Below are 26,607 nucleotides of genomic sequence, written 5' to 3' on the forward strand. Positions count from 1 at the left end.
TAGAAGAGAGGCAGGTAAGGTCGAAAGTGGTGAGAATGATGATGGGGGACCCAACCCACAGACTCTGCTGCAAAGGTCTAAAGTTATTTCTTGAAACAATTTTTTCGATGCTTTTGTTGAGTCACAATATTTTATATAAATGTATAGTTAATAGGCTTGGTGGAAGATATTTAAATATTCAATTTGAGAAAGATTACCTGAAGACACAACCAATCTCAGCTACAAGTTACTTTCAGTAATAATAAAAAAGGGGCACTACAGACTCCCTGCACCAACACTATACTAACATGCTATCTGACAAGAAACTATTGCAACTTAAGAAAATAAATAATATTTATTAATTTAAAAGTCAATACTGAAATCTCTCAAGAGCATTATTTATCTGCCAATATTTCCCATAGTGGTTATATCTTTTTTAAAAGTACATGCTGTCAACAAGTCAGCACACTTTTTGATAATGATTATGTCCACATATGTTAGTCATCAGCCTGTCAATAACTGACTAGAACATTTTCCCAGTTTAAATGCTCAGAATCCAAGTTTCTCAGCTAACAGCTATTTCAATCTTTTCAGAATTCTAAGGCAAGAGTAATCAGAATAAAATTATTTTTTTAAAGAAAATTCGCCTCAACTCTCAGTAACATGCTATTACATGAGACAAAAATGTACGATTTTTAGTTAGGCTTTCTTTCCAGTTCTGATGACTCATAAGCTATAACATAACATAGCAATATTCAATACCAACCAAAAACCTTCGGTTGCCCATCCCTCAAACTGGAAAAGGGTCAGGAAATATTTAAAAAGAAAAAAAAAAGCAATAGCATGAATAACACAGTCTTTGAAAAACACCCAAATGAATTTTCCACTTCAGTATTTTTTTCAAGTCTGCCCTCATTCCTTTTTGGAAGGAGAAATGGTGTGAAATGCACTTAAGATGAGCTATTTCTTGAAAGATGAGTAGGAACTTGCCAGAGGCTTGAAGAGGGGAGTGCTAGTCCAGGGACAAAAGCGCTCTTGGAGCAGGGTAATCCATATTCTTAACTAAAAAGTCCCCAAGTAAACTTCCGAGTCTGCCATTTTTCCGGTTTCGAACCATGTTGTTCCTTCTACTTCTCATTCCTGAGAGAATTCCAAGGCTTTTACTTTTTCTTTCTTGTTTGCTTTTTCGATTCCTGAGACAAATTAATGCTGCCAGTAATTCCTATTCTGGAATCTCTCAATTCTGGAGTCCTAGCTTCCAGGGGAAAGCTTCTCTCTTGTGTCCACCTTTTCTCCTTCTAAAAGACTTAGTTATTCCTCTTATCACGGCCCCAGCCCTAGCCCTGTGACATTAAGTAAGTCACTTAATTTCTGAGATCCCCAGGTTTCCTATCTATCTATCTAAAATATACATATATATTATAAAAACATAGCTGAGCTAGAGGAACAGTTCTCAACCCAGTAGAATCAGTTCTCAACCCCCTCAGTAGAATCTTTCCATAATAAATATTTTGTAATTCCCCTTTAATTATTCTAAAATAACCATAAACAATATAATCTATTCATATATCTCTTTTTAATCAATATACTATTTATAATATAGGGGGAAAGGGAATTTATAATAAGGTAATATTTTAATCATTTCAATATGTTAATACTCGAGGACAACTGCACTGTCAGACATAATGAAGTGGTCAAATGCTTGTACCTGTACCTTGAATACCCTAAATGTAGCAGATATACACGCAAACTGGTACCAAGAAAATTCTCAAATTGCTGAGGAGAGAAAAATGAAAGACCAGCGTGATAGGCTGAATGATGGTTCCCCCAAAAGATGTCTACATCCCCATCATGGGAACTGGTGAATGTTGGCTTATGTGACAAAAGCTTTGCAGATGTGATTAAGTTAGAGATCCTCAGATGGAGGTGATGATCCTGGATCATTTGATTAGGTCTAACTACAATCACAAGTATCCTTGCAAAAGGGAGGCAGATGGAATGACATAATCAAAATGGCAGAAGAGGACCCTTGGACCTTCCTTCTTCCAATAAGCAAAATGATTCTACAACAATCCCCATGGCCAAATTCCCTTTGTGTGAAATCCAGAAACTTTAAGAGGCTGCCGCACACCAGGTAAGTATGAAACCAGTCACATCAAAGCCAGTAAGTCAATTCAGATACCATACTGCCATAATCCCCTGGCACAGTTTCATACGACAGGAACAAAATCCCCCAGCTCCTAGCTTCTCCCCAGGGAAAGAGCTACACTGTATGTCTAATGTCCAAAGTTTTCTAGGAACTACCCAGAAAACTGGTCTATGTCTAGTCTGTCTTGGAGTAACAACAGAACCCAGCAAACTCTGACCACTCATGGCAATTTGGGGTGTTGGTAACCAGCCACCCCACCCTCTATATCTGGCTCATCATGGGGTAAGCAGGCAAAACTCCCAGTTCTTTAGCTTCTATCTGGGAATGAACAGAGAGGCACTGTGTGTTTGGCCACTCACCTTAAATGGGGACTGTGTGAGGAAATGGATTCAGTCTCCATGGTCTCAGATGCTGAAGGGACCTGAGATATTCTAGATGCCTAGGGACTATTAAAAACAAAGACAGTGGATGGAACTGGCAGAAAAATCACACACTGCGGTCAGTTGGAGGGGGCTGGGGAGGGCCGGCGGGGGGTAGGTTGGGGAGGGTAGGGAGGGATAACAAAGGGAGAAATATCAGATATAGGTGATGGGGGATGAAGGCAGCAAACCACATTGCCATATATGTACCTATGCAACAATCCTGCATGATCTGCACATGTACCCCAGAACCTAAAGTACAATAAAAAAATAAATAAATAAAAATAAAATAATTTTAAAAAATTCAAAGATTCCTGAAATTTTGTCTGGGCTGATTGGTGAGGGTCTTCTCCAGAATGAGGCCAGTCCATAAAGACAAAGAGAAGTGACTCTTTTGTCTAAGGCACAAAAACGTCAACGGAGAATATCAAGGAAAAAGAAGAAACAGGGAAATATTTTCCCCCAAAGAGAAAGAGAGAAATCTCTAAAAACTGGTCCTAATGAAATGGAGACACATCATTTAACTAACAAGATAACTCTAAGTCACTACTACCAAATAAGCTCCCACATGTACGAACTTAAGTTTTGTATATGGTTATTCATAGAAGCACTGTTTATATTAGCAAAAGACTAGAAACAGCCAAAATAACCATCGATGGTGTCTGCTTAAATGAATGAATTTTAATTGAAGAAATTATGCATTTATATAAGATCTTCAAGATATAATGCTGACAATAATATATATATATATATATATATATATATATATATTACTATATATACAACATGTTAGCATTCCTGTGAAAAAAAGAAAAAAGTTAAAATGTGTATGTATGTGTGTGTGTGTGTGTGTTTGTGTGTGCGCGCACATGCACACGCATGCAGCTGTTCCCTCCAGGGAGGGAAACAGTAACTGAAGGCAGACTTTTCATGTTGTTACTTTTGAAATTATGATAGGTGAATGTGTTACTACTTACTTATTTTCTTAAAACAGGGCCTCGCTCTTGCCCAGGCTGGTGTGCAATGTCATGCTCATAGCTCACTACAACCTTGAACTCCTGGACTTAAGTGATTCTCCCGCCAAAGCCTCCCAAGTAGCTGGGACTACAAATGCACACCATTATGCCCAGCTAATTTTTAAATTTTTCTGTAGAGACTGGCCTCATTATGTTGCTCAGGCTCGTCTCAAACTCCTGGGATCAAGTAGTCCTCCCTCCTAAGTCTCCCAAAGTGCTGAGATTACAGGCATGAGCCATCACACCTGGCCTTAAAATGTGTTACCTTTTAAACAATGAATACAATTTTGTTAAAAATAATTCAAGTTAAATAGCTAGAGAATTTCAATCTTTAAAAAAAAAATAAATAAAAATAGTGTGTTCATCATCTACATATTTAATTATTTCCTCTCTTAGCTTTTTCTATCACACTAATTGGTGGGTTCGATTTTATCCTCCATCATACGCAATGTTTTGGTTTTTTTCCCCACAAAATATTAGAATGGGTTTCCTCAAAATACATTATATAACACAAATTTAAATGTTGACCAAAAAGGGCTCACTAGTGCTACACACTAGTGTAACGCATCATCTAGTACTATCTGGTGTTACATAAGAGAAAGACCAGCCTTTTATCTTAGAAACAGAGATTTTGTTAACAGTGTCAGACAAGGGGATGCAAAGCATCATTAAAGTGATTACGTAACTTTTAAGAGAGCTCTAAATCTGGCAGTATTTAGAAACCAATAGCAAATAAATGGCGACAAGCACCCATTAATTGACTCTTAAGTTGACTTCAGAAGTTACAGAAGGAACTGTTAGTTCATTAAGTCCCTGTGCCACACATCCCTGAAGTGGTTGACCAAGAACAACTTCAAAGCTCTTTTGTGCTGGGAAAGAATGCCAATGAATCCATTTTCTAATCAAATTTCATAAAACTCAATCCCCTTAATAAATAATAAATGATAAACATAATAAAAATTAAGGAATAATTTAAAACAAAGGTTATGTAGAAATATATTTAAAAGCTCATAACATTAAAGTCAACAAATCAGAATAGAAAAAGATCTAGAAGTTTTACTACATAAAAATCCCCAAATCTTGCTGATGCTCAACAAAGCTCTTCCCAGTAAGCACCCAGCTAGTTCCCAATCTGATTCTTCTACTTCTCTGCTGTCACTAACTCTGCTTCAGCTACCCTGCCTTCTCTGATATTTCTTGAAAATACCACACATCTAAAGTACTGCACTGCACAGCCTTTGCTATAGTTGTATACTCTTCAGTTATTAAAAATAAATCTTCCCATTGTATTTCCTAAAGGGAATGTTTCCATGTGAAAGCTTTTAACTGAGAAAACAGATTATTTGTATGTAGGATTAAGTTGGCGCTTTGTTGGAAATATTGCATCTATAATTTCATTGAAATTATCCTTCTCATAATCTCCTAAATAACAAAAACGTAACAGAATGGTTGAATAAATTTAAAACAGCAAAAGAGAAGAAACTATGTTGTCCAAATCAAGGAAAATATCTGTCAATGAAAAACAGTACCTGTATCAAATAGAAAGATCTCAAATTAACAACCTAACATTGCAACTAAACCATAGAGATATGTTCAGAAGTAAGTTCTAGATCTACAGGATAAGTTTAATGCATGGAGTATAGTCCAAAGTAGTTGATGAATCTTTGTTATCTTTGTTATTTTTTACCCAAATTGACACACAGAATTTAAACAGAACAACTCAAATATATCTTTTAATATTTCCTAGGATTTTCTTGCATGTTGATATTTCAAACAGATAAACATAGCCTACTTGCAAGTATGCAACTGTATATACACTGGTATCTAACCACGTTTAAAAAAAAAAAAAAAAAAGAAAGAAAAGCTGGCCAACATCAAGAAAACCATTTGCAGAAAAAAGATATGAAGTAACCACGTATCTTTTGATAGCAAAGATATATTTTTCTGGGATACCTGTTTTTAAATTAACAAATGAAAATTATGTATCTTTTACCATGTACAATATATTTCAATATCATGTAGTATGTAAACATTGTAGAATGGCTAAATCAGGCTAAATAACATATCCATTACCTCACATACTTGCTTTCTGTGGTGATAAGATTTAAAATGTACTCTGTTAGCAATTTTCAAGTCTGTAACATATTTGTTATTAACCCTAATCACCACATTATACAGGTTGAGCATCCCTAATCTGAAAATCCAAAATCCCCCATCATATGCAAAGTGAACCGGTCACAGGCACTTGGAGTTAGGCCCACTGACACCACCAACCAGCCTTTGAAGACTCCTGAGGAAGCTCTGCACTCCTTAGAGCACTGTAAACACAATGCTTTGAAACATGGCCCCTCACAAGGCTGGTCCTGGCCACCAATGCCCATTGAGTAAGGTAAGATAATCTATCTGCAAATCAATTCCATTGAGATTCCTTTTGCAACAACTTTTTCTTTTCTTTTTAAGTGGCATGGGTCATTCTCACAACTATAGAATATGTATTCTTCTCATCTGCATGTGAAACATACTCTATGATGGACCACATACTCAGTAATCAAGCAAGTCTCAACAAATTTAAAAAAAAAAACCTGAAATATACCAAGAATCCTCTTGGGCCATAGTGGAAGAAAAATAGAAATGAATACAAAGAGGAACTCTCAAAAACAAACAAATACATGAAAACTAAAGAACTTGCTCCCGAATGACTTTTGAGTAAAGAACAAAATTAAGGCAGAAATAAAAAAATTATTTGAAACAATGAAAATCAAGATATAACATACCGAAACCTCCAGGATGCAGCAAAAACAGTGTTAAGAAGAAAGTTTATAGTGCTAGATGCCTACATAAAAAAGAAAAATCTCAAATTAACAACGTAATGTCACACTTAAAGGAACTAGAAAAACAAGAACAAATTAAACACCGAAACTAGCTGAAGAAATAATAAAAATCAGAGCAGAACTAAATGAAGTTGAGACTAAAAGAACTATATATAAAAAAAAATGGTTCTTTGAAAGGATAAACAAGATCAATAAACCACTAACTAGATTAGTAATTACCTAGAAATATACAGCCTCCAAAGATTGAATCAGAAAGAAACTGAAACCCTGAACAGACCAGTATTGAGTTCCAAAATTGAATCAGTAATAAAAACCTTACCAACTAAAAAAAAAAAGTCCTTGACTAGATGGATTCACAGCCAAATTCTAACAGAGGAACAAAGAAGAGCTGATAACAATTCTACTGAAACTATTCCAAAATATCAAAGAGGAGGGACTCCTCCCTAACTGATTCCACAAAACCAGTATCATCCTGATACCAAAATCTGGCAAAGACACAACAAAAGTCGAAAACTACAGGCCAATATCCCTGATGAACACAGATGCAAAAATCCTCAACAAAATACTGGCAAATGGAACACAGTAGCACATCAAAAAGGTAATCCATCACGATCAAGTGGGCTTCTTTCCTCAGATGCAAAGGTGATTCAATATATGCAAATCAGCAACTGTAAAAAGAGAATTTAAAACAAAAACCATATGATCATATCAACAGATGCAGAAAAAACATCAGATAAAATGTAACATCTCTTTAGGATAAAAACCCTCAACAAACTAGGCATTGAAGATAAAACTACAGTTAATATTATACTTAATGGAGAAAAGTTGAAAGGGTTTCCCCTAAAATCTGGAACAAAACAGGGTGGTCCACTTTCACCACTCCTATTCAACACAGTACTAAAGTCCTAGCAAGAGCAATCAGCCAAGAGAAAGAAATAAGAGGCATCCAAAGAAGAAGTCAAGTTATCTGTCCTCACTGACAATAGGATTCTACACCTAGAAAACCCTGAAGATCCTGCCAAAAGACTCCCAGACCTGAAACATGACTTCAGCAAAGTTTAAAGTTACAAATTCAAAGTACAAAAATCAGGAGTTTGCATTGAAACAACACATTTAAGAAAAAAAAAATGAGAAGCATTTCTATAAACCAGTAACTTCAAGCTGAAAAGCAAATCAAGAGCACAATCCCGTTAACAACAGCCACACACACAAAAAATCAAACCTAGGAAAACAAAAAACCAACAGCTAAAGAAGTATTTGCTTCACTTTGATCAACCACTTTTCCCTCCAATAAACTGTACTGGCTGACCAAGAAGTACTGAATTTACATTAAAAATGGGTAACTCATCAAGCAAGTAAATGCTCCTCAGTCAGACATTATCAAAGATTCACCCATTTCCAAACTCGCAAAATTTTTGCATCACTAAAAATAATATGGCTTTGGTAGTGATCAGCATTAGATACTGCTCATTAACTTGATTTGAACAAGAAGGGTACAGCACTGGTGTTTTGTCTTTTGTGGGTTTTCTTTGTTTTTTTTTTGTTTGTTTGTTTTTTGAGATGGAGTCTTGCTCTGTCACCCAGGCTGGAGAGCAGTGGCACGATCTTGGTTCACTGCAACCTCCACCTCCTGGGTTCAAACGATTCTGCCTGGCTAATTTTTATATTTTTAGTAGAGACAGGGTTTCACCATGTTGGCCAGGCCAGTCTCAAACTCTTGAACTCAAGTGATCTGCCTACCTCGGCCTCCATAATTCCTGGGATTACAGGCCTAAACCACCACACCTCACTGAATTTGAGAGTAACTTGAACAATGGTAACAAATGTGAATGACTGTTGACCATCTCATCTAAGAGAATTTTTTCAAATTTGGATTTACAGTGCCACAATATTGCTTCACCCAAGCAGGTCAACTATTTCATAAAATTATATTGTTTTCCTCTGACAACAAGAAAGATGTAATCTCTGTTAGACATATTCAGAAAGGTTTGTTTTCTGTATCTGGTATGATTTTTTTTTTCTCATTAAAAGAAAAATTCCTGTGAAACAAGTTGAGATCATCTAGCCACTTAAGTAATATTAGATGCCTCAGTTCACTAACTTTTCACTTCCCATTCTACTCCTTACATTAGTAAACCAAAATACAAAACTCCAAGATTATTAATCTAGGTAGCTAGTCATCAACTATAAGTCCAATATTTTAATAGTTACAAATAGCTAAAAATGTTGATAAAATAGATCAGACAGTATAAGACCTTTTGGGACAGGAGAAGAAAACAAACCTGGAAAACCTAGTTATAGTGCTTTGGTAGAATGAATAAGCCTTATGTCTACAGTCAGCGGTTGGGCTTTAAGTTCCAGTTCTACTTGTATTTAGCTGTGGAATCCCTGGAGAAGTTACCTAGTTTTTCTAAGCCTCAGTTTCACCAGGCCTCCTTCACAGGGATTCTGTGAATGAAAAACACCATCATGTATAAAACTTGACTTAAAATGTGAAACCATACAATGAATGCACCTAGTTAGGAGGCATAACGACACTTTCTACCCAAACATTAGGGAGGGAGTTGCCCACAGGCAGCCACCAAGTCCACAGGCTGCTTACTACCATGCAGAGCAATGGCTTTCACTTTCAACTTCCACCTCTGAAAGGGACATTTTTAGGAGTGCTGTAGAGGGAAGGGGGAAGAAGGGAACAATGAAAAAGAATTATTTAAGCAAAATGTCTACTTGTTATGAATCAAGGGATTGCATGAGGTTCAAAGAGCAATGCCAATAGAAGCAAATTAAAACACTGATGTTTAGCCTCCCTCTACTGTACATATTTTAGCCCAACTAGAAATTATTAATGGCAAGTTTAAATAATCTGATTTATCAATATAAAAATCAAAAGGAAAAACCACCCACAGACTACAAAACATTATAAATAAGAATTAAACAGAGTAGCCACATACACGGCCAAAGTGCTCCCATCCCCAATTCCCCCCACCACCGCCCCAATACAAGAGTACAGGTGAAGAGACAACAACAGGAATATGTTTGGGTCATTATTTTCACTTTAGGTGAAGATGTATTTGATGATCTCACTCATTCTGAGCAAATGGGAAATATACAATTAGATATGTTGAAATGCTGGAACAAAAGAGAACAGAAAAAGTGGCTTCAATATGTGAGTAATGTTTGCAATATACCCACATAACAGATTACTGGAAACTGCTAAGTTAGTGAAAATCTGAACAAAGAATTTGATTTTTAATTCTTAGTGATGTTATTAATGACTCAATTAAATAGCATCAAAAACCATCTCATCTTCAATAAACATGACAAAAACAAGCAATGGGGAAAGATTCCCTGTTTAATAAATGGTGCTGGGAAAACTGGCTAGCCATCTGCACAAAGCTGAAACTAGACCCCTTTCCTGACACCTTACACTAAAATTAACTCCAGATGGATTAAAGATTAAGCATAAAACCTAACATAATAAAAACCCTAGAAGAAAAACTAGGCGAAACCATTCAGGAGATAGGCATAGGCAAGGATTTCATGACTCAAACACCAAAAGCAATGGCAAAAAAAAAGCCAAAATAGACAAATGGGATCTAATTAAACAAGAGTTTCTGCACAGCAAAAGAAACAATCATTAGAGTGAACAGGCAACCAACAGAATGGGAAAAAAATCTTTGCAGTCTAGGCATCTGACAAAGGCCTAATATCCAGAATCTAAAAAGAACTAAAGCAGATTTACAAGAAACAAACAAACCAACCCATTCAAAAGTGGGCGAAGGATATGAACAGACACTTTTCAAAAGAAGACATACATGAAGCCAACAAACATATGAAAAAATGCTCATCATCACTGGTCATCAGGGAAATGCAAATCAAAACCACACTGAAATACCATCTCATTCCAGACAGAATGGCTATCATTAAAAAATCAGGAGACAACAGATGCTGGAGAGGATGTGGAGAAAAAGGAACACTTACACACTGTTGGTGGGAGTGTAAATTAGTTCAACCATTGTGGAAGACAGTGTGGCAACTCCTCAAGGATCTAGAAATAGAAATTCCATTTAACCCTGCAATCCCATTACTGGGTATATATCCAAAGGATTATAAATTGCTCTATTATAAAGACACATGCACATGTTATGTTCACTGCAGCACTGCTTACAATAGCAAAAATCTGGAACCAACCCAAATGCCCATCAATGATAGACTGGACAAAGAAAATGTGGCACATAAACACCATGGAATACTATGCAGCAATAAAAAAGGATGACTTCATGTCATCCACAGGGACATGGATGAATCTGGAAACAATCATTCTCAGCAAACTGACACAAAAACAGAAAACCAAACACTGCATGTTCTCACTCACAGGCAGGTGTTGAACAATGAGAACACATGGACACAGGGAGGGGAGCATTACACAGTGGGGTCAGTGCCGGGGGATGGCCAAGGGAGGAACAGCGGGGGGGGTGGGGAGGCTGGGAGGGATAACATGAGGAGAAATGCCAGTTACAGGTGATGGGGGGATGGAGGAAGCAAACCACTTTGCCAAGTATGTACCTATGCAACAATCCTACATGATCAACATATGTACCCCAGAACCTAAAATACTTTTTTTAGAGCATTTAAAAATGCAATAGTATCTGTTATATGGAGTTATACATGCAGACAAGATGAAGACAGAAAAATCATCCCGCTTTCTTTATACATATAGAACTTAAAAACTTACTAGATTCCATCGTCATCTGGAGCAAACTATCAATAACATTAGACAGGAGTCCTTTACTGGATATTCTTAGATGACTTAATATTACTGGAACAGCTTGATACTCTAAAAACAAGGTTTTTCCTTCTTCTGTCTTCAAGTCCAAACAAAGAGAATCAAATGCCTGAGCCAGGTAATCAGCTGGAAAATAGTATGTACAGTCAACTGCAGTTTTGCTAGTCTAGGTGGCAATCAGAAACAGAAGGTAAAAAAGCAATGTCATTACTCTAACAAACTCAAAAGAGAAACAAAAATTAAATAAGATATCACAGTCTAAATTTAGATTCTAACTAATTTGTCAGAACTCAAATGGGCAAGGAGAGAGGAGACGTTATGATTGGGTAAATTTCATTCAGAATTTTCCTGTTTTACCACCAAAACAACAAATAAGCCCCATTTTTTAATACTAAGGAAGCCCCAATATTTAATACTAAGAAAGAAAAACAATGCTTATTAGTATCACAAATAATGTATATTTTCGATATTTGATAACCACTACATACTTCCAAAAACTTAGTATTTCTATTTTTATAATAGCTTTCTAAGATTTTATGTTTTTTGTTGCTGTTTTTAAATGTTTACCTACTTCAAAATATAACTTTATAAAAACATGCTAAATAGACTTTAAATAAGGATTTCTGCCTCCTAGTAAAGCTGAAACAAAAGGCCATTCAAAGATAACTTCAGAAGACTGACTATGCTCTGGTGTGTCACTTTTAATGATACATCTGCTATTAAGAATGGCAGCAAGATTTCACCCAGGTCAGCACTGTGATGACTGCTGAATCGGAATCCATGAAACTTTCTTAAGGATGTCTCACAGATGACTGGGAAACCTGTAAGCCCAGGACTGGGAAGCACTAATTTAACCAGAATCAGTGCAAATGACGTAGTAAGATACTTGCGTCATTACACTTCAGTACACCACACAACTCAAGTTCCTACTCTTACAACAGTCTTACTTTGTGATTTTAATGTACAATAATCAAGTTTTCTAAAACTCTCCTTTCAAAATGTTATTCAAAGAAATAAAAAACTGTTCATACTATCCAAGTCATAGTTAATTTTTCTACTAAGATTTCTGTTTAAAGAAGACTCAAGAACACCATGAAATACTGAAAGCATAACAGAATCACCGTATTAAAAATGACTCTTTTGTAGTCTCATGTTGTATTTCTTCTTTGCTGTTTCAGCTTACATAATAAATAATTTAAAATCCTGGTTATTAAGAATGAGAAATTGAGAATAACCTATGTGAAGTTGAAATACATATGCAACTATTTTGAGAAATTAAGATCTGTGCCTCTGGATTAACTTACAGTACGCTCCATTTTTACCATTGGTAGAATTTTGTTCAAGGAACACTAACAGTACTGTACTTAATTTTGTGGTTTAAAAAAACATTGTAAATAAATGCGTATTAAGTTAAACAAAGTTGTTAGATTCTATTCAGACTAGTCTTATTTAGAAACATCTTTTTTTTTAGCAACAACACAGATATAAGAGTATATAGACAGATGAAGCCTGAAAGTAACTTACAGAAACAAAAGTTTTATCGCAGTGCCACCTACTGTATTTGACACGAATTATTCTTAGTATATAATTTGACAAGATTAAACAGGTTGAATACAGTATTTAAAAATAGGCTGACTACTATACTGTATTGTTTGCAAACTTTAAAAAATTGTCCCTTATTAATTTTGAGGATTAGAAAACTGTATTTGGTTACTTTCTCACAAGTGACCTTATATTTTACGAATAAATCAAAACTATGTCCTCATTTTAATTTTGTCTTCATTTTAATTCATTGAATGGTTCAGATTTTCTAAAAACAAGACCAATTTAACTTCTAAAAGGGTATTTTTTAAATTTTAGTTATCAATTATATCAAAGTTGATTTATTTTAGTTATATTATTGAATCTTTTAACAATGTCCTGACAATCAAATGTTAACCTTTTTTATTCCCTAACAAAGGTCAAACTTCAAACTATTCATCTTAATCAATATCAAATAGGAGTTTTCCATTATTTTTTTTATATGGCAGATTAAAAAATGATTATAAAGTGTTTTGCAGAAATGCCTATCAAAAGGTGAACTCTACCGCCCACCCTTTGAATTTGGTCTAACCTTGTGACTTAACCAATAAAATCCAACAGAAATGATGCTGTATGAATTAGGAGCCTGAGGCTCGGTTAGATGCTCTTCACTTATAAACAGGCCCCTGGAGAGAGGCCAACCAAGAACAGGAGAACTTAGCCCAGCCCAGCCAGACATCCAGCTGAGCTGAGCACAAATCACCAACCCAAAGAACTGTGAGCAGGTAAACAAAATGGTGGTTGAACTAAGTCACTAAGTGTATGGCAGTTTATTATGCAGGAACAGACAACAAATGTAGTAACAGACCTCAATTCTGATCTCAAGTAAAACCAACTCTTAAAAGTTTAACAATAATGTCTACTGATAACAATACTAGTTATCAGTATATACAATACAATAGTATTTCAGAGATTGAGCATAACATACTGATTAAGTGTGCATGCTAAACGTTTTTATGCCTCATTTTCCTCATTTGTAAAATTACAATATTATTAATATTGACATCTCGTGAACTGCTGTAAGGATTAAATGAGTTAATATATAAAAAGTGTTTGGCCTATCACATAAGTGCTATGTAGGTGTTCGTTGTTATTTCTTTGGTTATCTCAGGAAGTGCATAATCTTAGGTAGTCATAAAGTAGGCTTAAGAAATTAGGCTTCAGCAATTGAAAGAGCTGGACTAAATTAGACTCTGTCAAATGCAGATTGTATCACTTCCCTTCAGCACAATTACCTACTTTTGTAAACCTCATCACTAATATGAGGATAACAGCATTCAGAGATAAGGTATAAAGAGCTTAGCATCTGTGGTGTTAGGATATAGATTCTCCCCTCTTGTTAGTCTTTTGTTATGATGTTGAGTTTGTTAGGCCTCAGGGGCAGGTCTCTGACCTTCTCCTGCCCTCCTTTCACCTGGCCCAAGCCAGGACTCTAATCTGTCCCAGACTTTCTAATTGTGGGTCTTAAGACCCTCCCCAGAGAGAGTCCTGCCCTATATCCTGGGGGACAGCATTGTGACATCACGAAGCACCCATAAAAACTCAAAAGAACGGCTGAGCATGGTGGCTCACACCTGTAATCCTAGCACTTGGGAGACCAAGGTGGGTGGATCACCTGAGGTCAAGAGTTTGAGACCAGCATGGCCAACGTGGTAAAACCCTATCTCTACTAAAAATACAAAGATTACCTGGGCATGGTGGCAGGTGCCTATAATCCCAGCTCCTCAGGAGGTTGAGGCAGGAGAATTGCTTGAACCCAGGAGGTGGAGGCTACAGTGAGCCAAACACCATCACACTCTAGCCTGGGCAACAAGAGCAAAACTTTATCTCAAAAAAACAAAAATAAAAACAGAGAACTGGGTTCAGAGAGCTCATAAAATTCAGGGAAACACTTAATGCTTACCTGTTTATTATAAAGGATATTGTAAACGATGTAGATGAAGAGAGAGACTTAGGGCAAGGTAAAGGGGAAGGGACATGGAACTTCTGTGCCCTCCCTGGGGCATCATGCTCCAGGGGAAGGGACATGGAACTTCTATGCCCTCCCTGGGGCATCATGCTCCAGCTGGACACATGAAGGTTCCTGGAGCATGATGCCCCAGGGAGGGCACAGAAGTTCCATGTCCCTTCCCCTTTACCTTGCCCTAAGTCTCTCTCTTCATCTACATCCTTTACAATATCCTTTATAATAAACTGGTAAACATTAAGTGTTTCCCTGAGTTCTATGAGCCACTCCAGCAAATTAAATCCAAAGAAGGGGTTGTGGGAACCCCAACTTGAATCCAGTTGGTCAGAAGTTCCAGAGGCCCAGACTTGCAACTGGTGTGGCAGGGGACAGCCCTGGAGACTGAGCACCCAACCTGTGGGATCTGACACTATCTCTAGGTAGATCGTGTCAGAAGTGAATTAGAGCAGCTTGTGTCTGCTGCTTAGTGTTTGGGGAAAAACCTCCACACATTTTGTCACAGAAGTTGATAATTATTGTCATGTGGGAGTACAGAAAAAACACAAAGAGTTTTCCCTACACAAGACGGTGGTGTCAAAACTCACCAAGTATTATATACAGGCATTGATCAACTTACACCTATGCAACTTACGACCATTCGACTTTATGACCACAATCACTAGCCACGACTGCTCCGTGTCTGGCAGCGCAAACGCTGCCCAGCTGGGCGTACGACAGTGCGGACCAGCTTCCGGCAGCACTACCATCTCCGCGTGCACCATTTCAACTGTTATCCCAGACTCGGTACAGCAATTTGTGTTTTGTGTCTTGGATATTTTTCATCAAACCCCTCCCAAGATGTCTACCAAGAGGAAATTGTGTCTATGCCTCAGCCTGCCAAGAAGGAAAGAAAGGCCATTGATCTCAACATGAAAATGAAGGTAATTAAGCAGTACGAAGGAGGAAAGAAAGTGAATGTGATCGCACGTGATACGAAGTTATCACACTCGACTGTGTCGACGATTTTGAAAGATAAAGAAAGACTTTGTGAAGCTGTGAAAGGTTCTGCACCCATGCGATCAACAGTTGTAACAAAGCAACGAAGCAGGCCCATAATGAAAGAAAATTATGATAAAACATGACTTAAAGATTTTTATAACATCATTTCACAGTACTGTACATTTAGCCTACTAAACTTACGACCAAATTGTGTTACGACTGGTCTGTCGGAACCAATCGTGGTCGTAAGTCGAGCACCAGCTGTATGCTGATTCTTACATGAACAGTCTACGCAATATAACCAGGTATTATCTTTATAGATCTACATGTATTTGGATTACGCATTTGATGTGTATTATCCAAAACATTTGCCTATTATCCAACACATTTGCCTACTTTATATTTTCTGCTAAATCTATCAAATTTGAAACTGATATTCCTATTTCATAAATAGGAAACATCTTCTTACCAGAGTTAGGTAAGTCTACTCATGATTTAAGAATTTTTCTTATGTTTAATTTCTAGTTCTCCTAGAATTTTTTTCATTATATTTAATGATAAAGGATAAACAGCTGGTAAACTGGTATATCTAAATTTCATTTTTCTCCATACTTATAACCATTCTACTAGTGGTAGTTAATAGATGATTTCTTTCCTTTCTTAGGTCTTTCACTTGGTTTCTTTGCTATATTCTGTGATTACACCAATTGAGATCCAACAGCAGCCTTTCAAACTTACAGCCTATTCAGCCTCTCTGGAGCATCTGATAATGAGGAGGAAGCACATGTTGAAAAGGAATCAGTTGATCTGCTCCTGAATTTGATATTGATGTAAACTTGGAGCCACGCACCTTTCTTAATATTAATTTCCTCTCCCTCAAACATGAGCACAGAGAATATATTCCTCAGGGTAACGTTAATCTTCATAAGCTATTTCAAAGTCACCTCATAAACTCTAAGACCATATTTCCCAAATTATCTTCCTTAGAAAATTAGTTCTGTATATTGCTTTCTCACAAACGGTTTGAGAGTTAAATAAGTTTGGGAAATGTTGCATACAACATACTCAAGTTTTAAGAGATTTAGAATGCCCACTAGAACGTTAATGAACTTTGCTTATCCTGAAATTTCCCAAACATTTTAAACTGTAGACCCCAATGACTCCTCCTTTATTTTCTTGAGGAGCATCTATTATTTAGCCCAAGGAGCTGCTTTCCCATGAAACGGACTGCTAGGATGTCCCACACAAACATGCAGATATCTTTTTAAAGTAGTGATTAAAGGATCAGGGGACCTCTTTGGATTCTCATTATTTCCCATTGAAGCTGGTACAGTTTTAAAATCTCCAAAGCTCTCATTCATGCTGGAGAGGATGTGGAGAAATAGGAACGCTTTTACACTGTTGGTGGGAGTATAAATTAGTTCAACCACTGTGGAAGACAGTGTGGCAATTCCTGAAGGATCTAGAAATAGAAATACCATTTGACCCAGCAATCCCATTACTGGGTATATATCCACAGGATTATAAATTGTTCTATTATAAAGAACACATTTGACATGATTCTATGTTCTTAAAAAAATGACTTTCACAAAGAAGTAAAGTCATTCATTCCATAAATAATATGAAGTGCCAATTTTGATTCATTTCCGGACTTACTATTCCCACTAACCTGTTTTGATACATTAAATCCATTATTACTTATTTCAGGTCATTACATAGTAGGATTGTTTTAAAGTCGGCTGAGCCTCTGCCCCAGTGTTGTCGTTTTACTTGTTTTAAATCATTGCATTTGTTGCAATCTTTTTCCACATAAATTTCCCTATCACTTCCTCAATTTATGCAAACTATATTAGAATTTTAACTGGTATTAAGCCATGTAGGACATCTTATTTTTAAAATACTTGGTCTTCATAGGCAGGAAGAATAAAAGTTCTTTATTTCTGACATTTAACTTCAGTAACAATCTTCACCAACCTATTGATTCATCCATTATTTATCCATATTCTTATGCCCTGTTATATTTCTTCGAAAGCCCTTGATTAATACGGAGTATCCACAAATTAATGGTTTTCTCTACTCCTTCCCGATATTCATACTTCATTTTTTCATGGCTCATTACAGATGTCCAAAACTGTCTTGCACACAAGTGGTGACAGAGAGCACCTAATTCCCTTCTATTTCAAATAAATATACCTTATTGCATTTTTGCTTTTGACATTTTACAAGAAATGAATATTATGTTATTAAATGATATAATATGTTGATACATTATTTTAAATACCTTTCTCAGTTAAATAATAATTTTTCTTATATTAAATTGGCTTTAAATTCTTGACACTAACCTTATTTGATCTTTGGGGAACATATTTTGTAATGTGTGGCTATGGTCTGTCAGCTAAAATTCTTATTTAGAATTTATTTACCTGTGGGTATGTAAGTGTGTATGTATTTTTTTTAAGATTCGGAGATAGGCCTGTGGTGAACTTTATTTTGGGCTAATCCCTGCTTCTCGTAAGTGACTTTTCATATACTTATCACCTAGCCTATTGTAATTTTGAGAACCATAACCATAAGGAGACAAAATAATTAAGAAGGCAAAGTTATATGGTTTTTTCTTTTTCATCAATTCCATATCATCTGGAGTAAGTAAAACGTATTTCAAAGAAAGAAGTCAAAATTAAATTACTGTCATTGCCCATTAATAAAAACAACAATCCGAGTCACATAATTTAACAGGAAAACAGAAAGATGATATATTCATTGCCTGACTACACTGGCATAACTCACTTTAACAAAAATTATCATATTTAATAATCAAAAAATATAACCAGTTATAGCTAAATATTAAACACATGATAATTAAGGCCAAATCTGAAGGATTTCTAATTCATCCACTTGCTTATTCACTATTATACATGAAGCACTATGCTAGGTGCAGGGTCATTATAAACAAGTTTTCTCTTCTTTTTCTTTTTTTTTTTTCTTTAAAATGGGAGTTTCGCTTTTGTTGCCCATGCTGAAGTGCAATGGCACGATTCCAGCTCACCACAACCTCCACATTCTGGGTTCAAGTCATTCTCCCGCCTAAACCTCCCAAGTTGCTGAAATTACAGGCAAGCATCACCATCCCCAGCTAATTTTTTGTATCTTTAGTAGAGATGGAGTTTCTCCATGTTGGTTAGGCAGGTCTCAAACTCTCGACCTCAGGTGAGCTGCCCACCTCAGCCTCCCAAAGTGCTGGGATAACAGGCGTGAGCCACTGCGCCCGAACACAAACAAGTTTTTTCTTCAAGAAACTTAAAAGCTAGTACGAGCACTGAAAAACATTTTCTATAAAAGGCCAGATGACAATATTACAGGCTTTGGGGGCCATACAGTCTCTACTGCCAACTACTCAAGTCTGTCACTGTAGGACAAAGAGTCATAGACAGTGTACAACAAATGAGCATGGCTGTGGAAGAAAACTTCATTTACAAAACAGGTGGTAGGCCAGATTTTGCCCATTCACTAGTTTGCAAACCCATTTACTAGTGGAAAACAATAAACTAACTAGCAATTTCAACCTTACGTGACAAATACAAATAGATGTAAGCAAAGTATGGGAATATGACCTAAGACACTCAAAGGCTTCTTGGGAGGAGGCAACAATCCAACTAAAGACTTCGATTTCTCAAATTCAGCAAATAAAAGTAGCTTTTTATAATGTATAACCATTATAAATCAATTCAAAATCTCATTCTGAAAATGTACAACATATATGATTATAAAGGAATTGCTTTAATATGATATTCTCTACTGTTTCTCAAAATTATACCATAAGCACACTTGAAAGCTTACCTCGAGTGACTGTTTTGAGAACAATTAAAGTTGATAAAAATCTCAAAGGCAAATTGGAGCTCTTAAAGAAAGCAGCCGTCTTTGGTTTATTCTCCACAGAATGCTCTAAAGAACTATCCTGGATCCCTTTAGTTACCACTCCTTTGAAAATGTCTTCACCCAATCTCCTCAATGTTGATGTCATAGTTGAGTGCTGTTAAAAATATGTACAATATTAGTATATTTATTCACGTTCAGAATATATATCTTTTTTTTTTTTTCGAGACAGAGTCTTGCTCTGTCACCAGGCGCCAGGCTGGAGTGCAGTGGTGCAATCTCGGCTCACTGCAACCTCCGCTTCCTGGGTTCAAGTGATTCTCCTGCCTCAGCCTCCCAAATACCTGAGACTACAGGCATGCGCCACCATGCTCAGCTAATTTTTGTATATTTAGTACAGATGGAGTTTCACCAGGTTGGCCAGGGCGGTCTCAATCTCTTGACCTCATGATCCACCCACCTCAGCCTCCCAAAGTGTCGGGATTACAGGCATGAGCCACTGTGCCTGGCCCTTTTTTTTTTTTTTTTTTTTGAGACACAGTCTTGCTTTGTTGCCCAGCTTGGAGTGCAGTGGTGAAATCATGAATCACTGCAGCCTCAAACTCCTGAGCTCAAGCAATCCTCCTACCTCAGCCTCCCACTGGGACTACAGGCACTCACCACCACACCCGTTTTTGTTTTTGTTTCTTCTTTTTTTTTTTTTTATTTTTTATTTATTTTTTTTTTTATTAAGATGGGGTTTCACCATGTTGGTCAGGCTGATCTTGAACTCCCGACCTCAGGTGATCCACCCACCTTGGCCTCCAAAGTGCTTGGATTACAGGCGTGAGCCACCACGCCTGGCCTTTGTTGGTTTTTTTCTAGTAGAGATAGGGGTCTCACTAAGTTGCCAAGGCTGGTCTCAAACCCTTGGGCCTAAGTAATCTTCCTACCTTGGCCTCCCAAAATGCTGGGATTACAGGATTATGAGCCGCTGAGCCTGACCAATAACTATTTTAAATATTAAATCAAATATATGTATTAAAAGTAAGTGAATCTGTGGCTAATTTAAAAAATGAGGTTGAAAATATGCAAAATCGGGAAGTGGTAGTTTTATTATCAACATAAAAAATTATTTAAGTATGACTGTATGTTTTTCTAAAACATGTAAGAACATAAAATCAAGCTATATTTCTGACAGAGAAATATCAAGGGAACTTCAGAGGTGGACTACCTACTCTCTCAGTTGCTGATTGCTCTACCATCAGTGAAAACCAGCTTATCAGGCACATCTTTCTGTGTTCACTTATGAAATGATTATCACTGCCCTCTGCTCAGTCTGACTAGAAAAATCACAGTGACTCCAAAAACTTTTAGCAATTTCTAAACAGTAAAATACTGGGTTAGAATCATGGATGATTCTCATGGAGAATTAAAAAAAAGGGGGCAAAACAGAAATAGTGTCATGAAACTACTTCTAAAATATTATATGATCTAATGGTATTTGATATAGCTATCAAGAATCAAATGAAAGGAAAGCATTTCAAACTGCTGCAGATCAGAATGTTCAACCCAGATTTAGAAACAACTTAAAATTTCCTTTATTATGACCCAATTCCCAAATCTCATGTGACTTGAGTTTTATAGCAGTTTCACCATCTGCATGGAAATTTGTGACCAACTGGTTCCTAACTCAGTATTGATCCTGCAATGTGTTAAATTTCTCCATGTAAAATTAAAAACAAATCTATTGAGGTTTTGCAGGTGTCAAAAGGCCAAATGGTTGAGTGGTGAGACACACAAGCCAGTGCAATCTAATTTAATATACTGTTAACACAATCTTAATATTATTAGAAAAAATAATACTTACGTGTTTTTAAACTTATGTGTAAAAAATAGAAAAAATGTTCAAAACTCTACTTAGAGTAAGTGTGTTAAAATGGCAGGATTAAGATAACAACTTTTTTTTGTTTTTAAAATTATCTCTATTGCTTTACTACTACACTTTTATAATTAAACAAATAAAAATTTTAAAAAATACAGACAGTATTTACCTTCAATTGAAGGAAAAGAGAAAAAAATCAAAATAACACTCTGGGTTGTTGCTGAAGCTTCACCTAAGGATGCTAAAACTTTTTGCTAAAGCAAATCTGACTAGTTTTGCTTTAGCAAAATGTCTAGTTTTCAATCTAAAATCACCCATCATTCCAAGAACCAGACAAATTTCAAACTGAATGAAAAAAAGACAATCAATGGCTGCCAACACCAACAGCACAGAATGTTAGAATTGTCTGACAAAGATTCTAAAGCAGCCATGACAAAAGGATCACCTGCATGCACTTTTAGAAAATCTCATCAAAGAAATAGAAAGCCTTACCCAAAAAAATACAGAAAAAGAAACAAGAAACAAGTAGATATCTCAGAACTGGAAATACAGTAACAGTCTCAATAACAGAATGGAGGAGATGGATGAAAGGATAACTGGAAAAACAAAATGGAAAACACCCAACCTGATAAACTGCAAACAACCTGGAAAAATAACAAAAACAACAACCACCACCAGAACTTCAAAGAATAAAAAAACATCTAAAATCATGTCATTAGAGTCCAAGGAAAGGAAAAATCAGGTAGGGTTGAAAAAGTACTTGAAGAAACCGGGTGCAGTGGCTCACCCCGGCACTTTCAGAAGCCAAGGTGAGAAGATCACTTGAGCCTAGGAGTTCAAGAGCACCCTGGGCAACACAGGGAGACCCTGTCTCTATGAAAACAAAAAATTAGCTGAGTAAGGTATCATATGCCTATGGTCCCAGCTTGAGCCCAAGAGGGTGAGGCTGCATTGAGCCATGATTGCACCACTGCACTCCAACCTGGGCAAAAGAATGAGACCCTGTCTCAAAAAAAAAAAAGAAAAAAAGAAAAAAAGAAAGAAAGAAAGAAAGAAAAAGAAAAAAAAAAAAGAAACACATACACATGCACACAAAACATGAACTTCAAGAAACAATAATTGAAAACTTCCTGGACTTGGCAAAAAAATGTGCCCAGAGACTGAAGAAGCTAAGTAAACACCAAACAGCCTAAATATAAAGAGATCAACACCAAGACCCATCATAGTCAAACTTATAAAAACTAAAGAGAAGTATGTGTAAGAAAAATGACACCTTACATATATGGGGAAAATAACTCAAATGACAGCCGATTTCTCATCAGAAACCATGAGGGCAGAAAGAATTGGCCCATTTTTCAAGGACTGAAAGTAAAGAATTATCACCCTAGAATCTGATACCCAGTGAAAATATCCTTCAGGAATTAAAAGAAATCAAAATATGTTAAGGAAAACTAAGAGGATGTGTCATCAGCAAACCTACTCTAGGCCAGGCACAGTAGCTCACACTTGTTAATCCCAGCACATTGGGAGGCTGTGGCGGGTGGATCACTTGAGGTCAGGAATTCCATACCAACCTGGCCAACATGGCAAAACCCCATCTCTACTAAAAATGCAAAAATTAGCTGGGCATGGTGGTGGGAGCCTGTAATCCCAGCCACCTGGGAGGCTGAGACAGGAGTATCGCTTGAACCCGGGAGATGGAGGTTGCAGTGAGCCAAGATGGTGCCACCACACTCCACCCTGGGTGACAAGAGTGAGACTTCACCACCCCACAAAAAAAATCCTAAATTAAAATAAATGGAATACCAAGAACTATTAGAAAAGTTATACAAAGAGATACACTCAATACAGTATAGACAAAGAAAAATTAAATTCTAAAAAATGTTTCAAGAAACCCTTAAGAAAGCAGAAAAAAAAGAACCAAAGAAATGAAAAAGAGAAACAAAAAGAACCACCCAGTAGTTAAAAAAATAAAGTTATAGCTTAAGCCTAACATATCAATAAGCACATTACATGTGATCGGCCTAAAACACCAATTAAAACACAGAGCTTGACAAAGTTGATTTTTTCTAAATCCAGCTATATGATGTTTATTTTTTTAAAAAAAACTCACTCTAGATACAAGCAGGTCAAAAGAAAAAGACTGGGAAAAGACACATTATCAGAATATGAATCAAAGGAAGGCAGAAGTTTCTCTGTTAGTATCAGATAAAGAGATATAAGAGGCAATGCAAATGATCAGAGATAGAGAAGGACATTATAAAATGCTAAAAAGGGCAAATCCACCAAGAAGACATAATCCTAAATGTACAAGCACAAAGCAACAAAGTTACAAGATACGTGAGGCAAAACGGATGAAGCTTATAACATATACATCTACAATTACAGCTGGAGACTTCAACATCCATCTGCCTCTCCACATTTGATAGAACAGGACAAAATATCAGCAAGGATACAGAAAAACTCACAAATACCATCAACCAACAGGATCAAATTAACATTTATGCAACACTCCACCAAACAACTGAATATACATTCTCAGCCATAAAACAACCTCAACAACAAAACTAAACTAGAAAAAGAGAAAAATAACAGAAAGACAACAAACTTCTAGAGAATTCAAGGGTCAAGCCAGGTGCAGTGGCTCACACCTATAATCCCAGCACTTTGAGAGGCCAAGGTGGGTGGATCACTTGAGGTCAACATGGTGAAACACTATCTCTACTAAAAAAAAACACAAAAATTAGCCGGGCATGGTGGTGGGCACCTGTAATCCCAGCTACTTGGGAGGCTGAGGCAGGAGAATCGCTTGAGCCCGGGAGGCTGAAGTTGCAGTGAGCCAAGATTGTGCCACTTAACTTGTGCCACTGAACTTGAGCCTGCGCGACAGAGTGAGTAAGACCCTGTCTCAAAAAGAAAAATAAAAAAAAAAATGAAACAAAGAGATGATCCTTTGAAAGATCAATAAAATAGAGAAACAGAAACTTCTGGCAAAAAAGAAAAAATAAAACACAAATTATCCTTAACAAGAAGGAACCAAGGCTATCACTACAGATACTGAAGACATCAAAAGGGTAAGAGAATACTATGAAAAACTCTGCACTCATAAATTTGCATACATTTGAACTGTTCAATTCCTCAAAAAGCACAAACTACTGCAAATCATCAATATGAATTACATAACCAGAACAGCTCTCTATTAAAGAACTTAAATTCATAATTTAAAACCTCCCCAAAAGAAATCTCAACGAGATAGTTTCACTGAATTATTCAACCAAATGTTTAAAGAAGAATGAACACTAAGTCTACATAATTTCTTCCAGAAAACATAAAGGATAAGACACTTCCCTATTCATTTTATGAACTTAATATTGCCCTGATACAAAACCAAAGAGAGTTCAAAACTGTAGACAAATATCTCTCATTAATATAGAAAAAGTCCTTAACAAAATGATAGCGAATAGAATTTGCTAATATAGAAACATATAAAAAGAATTAAACATCACAACCAAGTGAGTTTTATTTCAGAGATGCATGGCTAATTCAATATTTCAAAGTCTATGTAATTTATATTAACAAGTTAAAGATGAAAAAGAACATGTGATCTCAATCAATGCAGAAAAAGTATTTGAAAAATTTCAACAGCATGATTTTTAAAAACTCAGAAAAATAGGAATACAGGGGAACTTGATCAAAAATATCTATGAAAATACTACAGCTAATATTGTACTTAGTGATGGCAGAATGAATGGCTCCTCCTATTTTTTTTTTTAAGATGGGGTTTCTCCGTGTTGGTCAGGCTGTTTTCCAACTCCCGACCTCAGGTGATCCGCCTGCCTAGGCCTCCCAAACTGCTGGGATTACAGGTGTAAGCCACCGCGCTCAGCTGGTTCCTCCTAAGAGGATGACTGTTCTCACCACTCATAACGACATACTGTTATGTAGCTAATGTATTATCTAGCTAATGCAGTAAGGCTGGAAAAGGAAATTGAAGGCATACATATCAAAAGAAAAAAAAACAAACAAACACTGTCTTTATTGGTAGATAACATGATTTTCTAAGTAGAAAATCCTGGCAGGACAAAGTGGCTCATGCCTGTAATCCCAGCACTTTGGGAGAGTGAAGGCAGGTATATTACCTGAGGTCAGGAGTTCAAGACCAACCTCCCCAACATGGAGAAACTTCATCTCTACTTAAAATCCAAAAAAGTAGCCGGGCATGATGGCACATGCCTGAAATCCCAGCTACTCGGGAGGCTGAGGCAGGAGAATCATTTGAACCTGGGAGGTGGAGGTTGCAGTGAGTCGAGATCACGCCACTGTACTCCAGCCTGGGCTACAGAGCAAGACTCCATCTCAAAAAAAAAGAAAATCCTGAGGAAGCGGAAGCTCCAAGAAAACTCCTAAAATTAATAAGGTCAACGTCACAGTATACAAAATAAACAAAAATCAATTTTATTTCTATACATGATGAATGAATATGTAAACATCAAAAGTAAAATGACAATATCAATCAAAATTACTCCAAAAATTTAAATACTCAGCAAAAATCTAAACAAGAATGCAGCAATTTTATGATGAAAACTATACAACATTGATAAAGTTCTAAATAAAAAGGCATTTTATGTTCATAAAAATTGGAAGACTTAACAAAGGAAAGATGTCGATTCTCAAATTGGTAAGCAGTTTTTACACAATTCCTATCAAAATCCCAGCAAGATAAGTTACACATAGGGAAGATTATTCTAAAATACAGAGAATATATTCAAAACAGATATTGTGAAACAAGATCAAGAAGTAATATTAAGTGGAGTATTACTTGAAGATAAATTCCTATTAACCAATTACCTGTGCTCCAGCATCTAGCTGCCTTAGGGACCAATATATAAATTTTACAAAAGGCTCATGAAGTTTGGTGTTCACAAATGGCATCCACTGTAACTGCTCTGTCATCAGAGGCAAAAGCTAAAGAGAAAATGATGGAAAATAAATATAAAAACACAGTATTTTTAAATTTCTGAAATCAACTGCTACAATTTTCCAAAATTAACTTAAAAAAAAGTTCTCCAACAAAAAACCTTCACTTTAAAACTATATGCAATACAATTTAGCAATATGTATCTGAAGTTTTATATATGCATTTTCTTTCATCCAGCAATAACAGC

The 26,607-nt window shown here is 36.3% G+C and overlaps 1 protein-coding gene across 1 annotated transcript in view; it reads right to left on the minus strand.

The window, feature by feature from the left end:
• Positions 1-26,607, minus strand: part of CCDC138 (coiled-coil domain containing 138) — a 79,597-nt gene that overhangs the window by 11,142 nt on the left and 41,848 nt on the right. The window contains exons 10-12 of the mRNA XM_074400311.1: positions 26,291-26,407; positions 19,543-19,735; positions 11,130-11,306 (exon numbers count right to left, since the gene is read on the minus strand). Coding sequence (XP_074256412.1) covers positions 11,130-11,306; positions 19,543-19,735; positions 26,291-26,407 — 487 coding nt within the window. The remainder of the gene's footprint in view (positions 1-11,129; positions 11,307-19,542; positions 19,736-26,290; positions 26,408-26,607) is intronic.

This window comes from Saimiri boliviensis, chromosome 1, assembly GCF_048565385.1.
Source record: "Saimiri boliviensis isolate mSaiBol1 chromosome 1, mSaiBol1.pri, whole genome shotgun sequence".
Lineage (NCBI taxonomy): Eukaryota > Metazoa > Chordata > Mammalia > Primates > Cebidae > Saimiri > Saimiri boliviensis.